The sequence below is a fragment of the Austrofundulus limnaeus genome, unplaced genomic scaffold, assembly GCF_001266775.1.
Source record: "Austrofundulus limnaeus strain Quisiro unplaced genomic scaffold, Austrofundulus_limnaeus-1.0 Scaffold320, whole genome shotgun sequence".
NCBI lineage: Eukaryota > Metazoa > Chordata > Actinopteri > Cyprinodontiformes > Rivulidae > Austrofundulus > Austrofundulus limnaeus.
The window spans coordinates 217,442-223,605 of NW_013952722.1; the positions used below are offsets into that span (position 1 = coordinate 217,442).

The 6,164-nt window shown below is 40.7% G+C and overlaps 1 protein-coding gene across 1 annotated transcript in view; it reads left to right on the forward strand.

The window, feature by feature from the left end:
* Positions 1-6,115, forward strand: part of stk24b (serine/threonine kinase 24b (STE20 homolog, yeast)) — a 19,107-nt gene extending 12,992 nt beyond the window's left edge. The window contains exons 6-10 of the mRNA XM_014022215.1: positions 382-567; positions 651-799; positions 926-1,049; positions 1,128-1,196; positions 4,358-6,115. Coding sequence (XP_013877669.1) covers positions 382-567; positions 651-799; positions 926-1,049; positions 1,128-1,196; positions 4,358-4,498 — 669 coding nt within the window. The 3' untranslated portion in view covers positions 4,499-6,115. The remainder of the gene's footprint in view (positions 1-381; positions 568-650; positions 800-925; positions 1,050-1,127; positions 1,197-4,357) is intronic.
* The last annotated feature ends 49 nt before the right edge of the window (positions 6,116-6,164 follow it).

Consider the following 6,164-nt stretch of genomic DNA (forward strand, 5'->3'; position numbering starts at 1 on the left):
CCCAAAAACATCATACCAACAGTGAAGTTTGGAGGTGGGAACATCATGGTGTGGGGCTGTTTTTCAGCATTATTACAAATAACTTCATTTCTGGACATTTATGGTTTGATTTCTTTGTATGTATGGATCACTTGGGTTGTTACCAACATCTGGTGAAAATTTCATGTCATTAGCACCTCTAGTAATATATTTACTGAGAAAAATGTTGATGTGTTCAATACTTATTTTACCCACTGTATGTGTATCGTATTTCTCTCTGGTTCCAAATCTGCTTCCCTACCACTGCACCACAGCTGCCCTTTGGGGCTCGTCCGGGATGCTATACTCCGATTTAAAAAAAAAATCAAATTCATGTTTTTCCATGTCTGCTGTGTGTTCCAGGCTGATATTTGGTCTTTGGGCATCACAGCAATCGAGCTGGCGAAAGGCGAGCCACCCCACTCAGACCTCCACCCCATGAAGGTTTTATTCCTCATCCCAAAGAACAACCCCCCCACGCTGGAGGGCAACTACTGCAAACCACTCAAGGAGTTTGTCGAAGCCTGTCTCAACAAGGAGCCCAGTTTTGTAAGTGGTCTCATGTCCCTAAAGGTTTTTTTTTGTTGTTGTTGTTGATTACATTTATCTTATTTTGTTCCCTCTCTTCAAAGAGGCCAACTGCCAAAGAGCTGCTGAAGCATAAACTAATCGTCCGCTATGCTAAGAAGACGTCATACCTGACCGAGCTGGTGGACAAGTACAAGAGGTGGAAGGCRGAGCAGTCTAGAACTACAGAGTCCAGTTCTGACGAGTCAGACTCGTGAGTAAAATCTGATCAAATCTCCTCCTTTTCATTTGCTCTTGTTGTTTTTGCTGATTGGAAATTGTCTCTGTGTTTGAAAAACAAGTTGGTTTGATCAGTTTTCTTGTTTTTCTATCGGATCAGGGAGCAGGACGGTCAGGCGTCGGGCGGGAACGACTTTGGCAGCGATGACTGGATCTTCACCATTCGAGAGAAGGACCCCAAGAAGCTTCAGAATGGAGAGGGACAATCGGGGGGAACGGATCAGGTCAGCCKTCGCCACTAATATGTTTTCACATATCCCAAAGAAGCCGAAGAACAAACTTCTTTCATTTCTTTCCGACAGACAAAAGACATTCCAAGGAGGCCTTATTCACAGAGCCTGGCCTCAGTCATCTCTCCTGCTCTATCTGAGGTAAGTTCAGTTCTTCCACAGGACGTTTTCTAGGTTTTTTATTTATCGCTCATAAAAATATCTTCTTTTAGAAATGTTTTCATCAAGTCAAAAACTTTAAAAAATRATCCCAAAATCTGCAGTAACTACTTCGGACCTGTGCTCTAACAACCATAATGAGTATGAATTATAAACTCAAGAAGAAGAAAAGATGCCATCTGGTCAAAGGTCAGGTTAGAGGCTGCGCTATGATGTCATTTTCAACAGGTGGAGCAGTTTGTATAAAAGTACCAGAATGAGGGCTCAAGGTCTTTAGGCTGTTTCCTCTTAGTGAGTCCTCCATCTGACTCTGTCCTCTGTCCTCATTATTATGTCTTCAATTAGTCTGCCTCATGTGCAGCACATAAGGACAGTCCAGTCAGATTATAAACTGAATTTTCTGTCTTCAGATGTATATTTATGACCCACTACAGGTCAGGGCTTTTATTGTGACGTATGTGAAGTTTTTTTTTTATAGTTCAGTCAAGAGATTCTTAATTTATTGTAGAAAAAAAAGTTTAGGATGTAGTCTATGTAAGTCTACTCCCACAGACGCACATAGGAAGTTTTGACACAAAAGACCATTTCTTATTTTGTTTTGTCCACAATTTTGGTAATAATAAAGGGGGAAAATCAAAAAGTAAAGTACTTATAATAAAAGATTTTTTTTAACTCAAAGGAAAATCTCAAGGTAAGCACAGTGCTTACAGCCATAAACTGCAGGCGCCACTGTTTAAACAAACTGTGTGCTCAAATCCACCCAAAATATAGCCAAACTGATTGGTCAGAGTTTCAAAACATGTGGAATACTCTGATCTCAACCTAATTGAGCATTTCACTTGTTAAAGACTAAGCTTCAGACAGAAAGGCCCACAAACAAAAAACAGCTGCAGTGAAGACCTGCAGAGCATTAAAAACGAGGAAACACAGCGTCTGGTGACGTCCATGAGTTCAAGWCTTCAGGCWGTCATTGACAACAAAGGGTTTTCAACCAAGTACTAGAAATGAACATTTTATTTACAATTATTTAATCTGTCCAATTACTTTGAGCCTCTGAAATGAAGGGATTGTGTTTAAAAGATGTTTTAGTTTTTCTCATTTCTTTTCTATACAACAGTTTTGTTCAACTCACTGAGTTAAAGCTCAGACTCTGAACTTCAGCTGCCTCTGAAATGTTTTGTTTAAAACCGTTGTGCTAATGTACTGAACCAAAGTTAGGAACATGTCTCTGACCAAATACACATGGATCTAACCGTATATGTTACTGGAGGAGAGAACATGTTTTAACTCATAAAACCAGACTGACTGTTATCCAGGATAGCCTACAGCTCCACCTGCTGGCTGCTGGTCATCATGTCAGGTGTCCTCTGTTCATCCATCAGTGACCTCATGTTGGATTCTCATTAGTTCTGAAAATAATGGGACATTGTGTAAAATGTTAATGAATATAGAAAATTTTCTAACATTTCAATAAATGTTACTTTTGTGTGTGTGGTGCTCTGGCTTAACATGTCGACACATTCCTCCAAAAGTACCTAAAAGCTGCCATCTTCTGACTGACCTGACTGAATATTAAAATTTGTCGCTGAATTAAACAACACCAGGAAGTGTTCTGAGTCCATGCTGTGATGTCCAGAACAGAACCAGACCTGTTTTTAATGCAGTGGCCCCTAAAAGCTTGAAGATCACGACCATCCTGTACTGTTGTATATGCTGTTAAGTGCCAGGAGGACTGCGACCAGTTATACATCGGGGAAACAAAGCAGCCACTGTTCAAAAGAATGTCCCAACACAGACGAGCTACATCTAATGGCCAGAACTCTGCAGTTTTCACTCATTTACAGGCCAGCGGTCACTCTTTCAGAGATGAGGATGTTCTCATTCTTGATAGAGAGGAACGTTGGTTTGAGAGAGGAGTAAAAGAAGCCATTTTTGTGAAGAAAGACCGTCCGTCATTAAACAGAGGTGGAGGCCTCCGTTTTCAGTTGTCCCCCTCCTACAGTGCTGCTATTGCCGGTATCACTCCACCCCCTGTTAACAATAAGTGTTAATTAGGTGTCAACRATAGCCATGTGATGTGAGTATCAGTCACATGGAGGCAGGGCTTAAAAGCCTGAATTTTGCCTGAAACTCTCAGACTGAAGAAGTCTCTTGGAGGAGAGACGAAACGTTTCATTAGAGAAGAACCCGTCCAGAAGACCTAYACAATTTTTTTCTTTTTGATCCAGTACTGACTTTTAGCATTTGAGCTCAGAGGTTTCTACAGATTCTACAAACCCTTCTGGTGATGTTTTGAACTGTAGATGATGTGGAACATTTTTCTCRTTTTTAGACAACTTTTCACGGACTGGGCAACCTCTGCCCAACTTTACATTTAGGAAATACAGTGTTTCTAAAATGACTTTTTTTAGGTTAGCAGTTCTGTCCTAATATTGCAGAGCTAATGACAATCAGTACCAACACTTATGCTAATGCAAACACAGAGCTAGTTCTAACACTTGCAGATGTTAGGTCATTGGTTGCACTTTATTCTGGTCAAATTCAGCTCATCCCATCGCTGGAACCCAGCTGTTAGCTAGCACCTTAGCTTAGGAAAAGTGATCAAAAATACTTGTTCCATGTGGGGAAGATGCTGCATCCTGAGCCACTGGAATAAGAACTGTAGCACAATGTGTTGTGGTCCTCCTGGTGGAGTTTCATGTTGTTTTTCCTGAATTTATTTAAGTTTAAACACTGTGCTACGAGAGTTTGTACTCGCATCAGTGTCGAGCAGAGCCTRCAGGAAGGTCCCATTTCTAAAGCTAACGCAGAGCTAATGGGGTGCTAACACTGCAAACTTGTTTAATCACCTGAAACAATGTCATGAACTGTAGTACAAGTCAGAAATTGCAGACCGAGGTCACAACTTCAGCCATAACAAACTTTCCTCCGGTGAAGGATGGAAACAAATCTACTCTGAGAATTCACGATGTTCACAGTCAATCTGTTCCTTATGATCAGCAGAGTAAATGCATAGTTCTGTTACTTCTGTTTCAACTTCTTTCAAATATGTTGCTGCCAAAGAATTCTTCCTTACAATCTGTTCCTCCTAAAATGGTAGAAATGTCTTCATTCRTGTTTTCCTATCTGTAAACCTCTTGTAGTTGAAGGCTCGACAGGAGCAGGTGAATGGGAACCCCATGGTCCTGGATGAGCTCAGGGAGGCTATCCTCCTCGCTGAAGAGGCCTACCCTGGTATCTCTGACTCACTTGTGGCTCACATGGTGCACAGGCTCCAGAGGTAACAACATCTGTCATTTAAAAGGGACTTTCCCATTAGTCAGGTTCAAGTGCAAACCCAGAATCAAAGCTTAGCTCCATTTTTCTGTTTCCATCAACTCTAATACCAAAAACCAGTGCTGACTCAGGCCCAGCTCCTGGATCAAAAGAGACATCCACTTTGATCAGGAGCTGGCTCACAGAGACCAACTAAATGTGATGGTTAAAAACAGTTATTTTCACTTATAGTCTGAACAGATCAATAAAATGTCACCATAGTGTTGGAATTACCTGAGCTTGTCCCTACCTCCTTGTGCTTATTTTAAACAAATCCTCTCTGCTATAAAACCTGATCGTGTTTATAGATCCTTCTTAAAAGTCAGTTTTTACTCCTGTTTATGGTGACATTTATTTTACCAACTGTTGTTTAAAACAGCACTTACTATTAAATGCATTACATTGGTGATATTTTAACAAACCCTGTGATCTGGTTAGGTAAATGGTCTCTTCCAGCGTTGGGGTCCCATAATTAGGTTTTAAATCTAGTCTTTTATGAAGTACCTCAAAGTAATACTTTAGTGAAATTACATGTATCTTACTATAGGATTACTTGGTTGAAGTCTCCTTCACAAATAATTTTTCAGTAAAAGTTTGAATATCTGACATTTATTGCATTAAAAGTAAATATCTTACATAAAATATACTCAAATATAAAATTATTTAGTAAAAGTAAGTGGTTAGAATTTCCAAAATGATATTTACTTGAAGGTAACATCTGCAAAAAACATGACTATCATGTTATATTAAAATATTGCATGTATATCTCTGCCACAGTCATCTTCATATTAGACTACATATGCCTGATAAGTCCTACTGGAGTGGGACATGACTTACGTCGTGCAGGTGTAATGGATTCTACAAATCAATAGGGTGTCAGATTGGAGGCTGTTATTTGGATATCCAGTGTTTCCAGTATTCCTCTCCTATCTAAGAGATAATGTAATTTGTTATGAATTTCCCAGGTTTTTTTTTTCCATTTGCTAATTAGTGGGGGTTCATTATTTAGCCATTTTTTGATTATAGCTTTTTTACAACCAGCGTAGTGTAGTGACCAGAGAAAATAAGCACCAGATAGCTTAGACACCAAGGAACGTAGGCACCAGAGAATGTAGGCACCAAAGAAAGTTGGCACCAGGAAACATAGGCACCAAGGAACTTAGGCACCAAGAAACATAGGCATCAAGGAAATTAGGAACTAGAGAACATAAGCACCAAGGGGCTGAGGCCCCGTGGAACATAGGTACCAAAGAATATAGGCACAGGGGAATGTAGACACCAAGGAATATGGGCACCAAATAGCTTAGGCACCATTTAACGTAGGCACCAAAGAAAGTTTTCACCAGGGAACTTAGGCACAAGAGAACATAGGCATGAAAGAACGTAGGCATCAAGGAACATAGGCACCAGAGAACGTAGGCACCAAGGAGCTCAGGCCCCACGGAACATAGGCACCAAAGAATGTAGGCACCAAAAAAACATAGGCACCGAGGAACATAGGCACCAGAGAACGTAGGCACCAAGGAGCTCAGGCCCCACGGAACATAGGCACCAAAGAATGTAGGCACCAAAAAAACATAGGCACCGAGGAACATAGGCACCAGAGAACGTAGGCACCAAGGAGCTCAGGCCCCA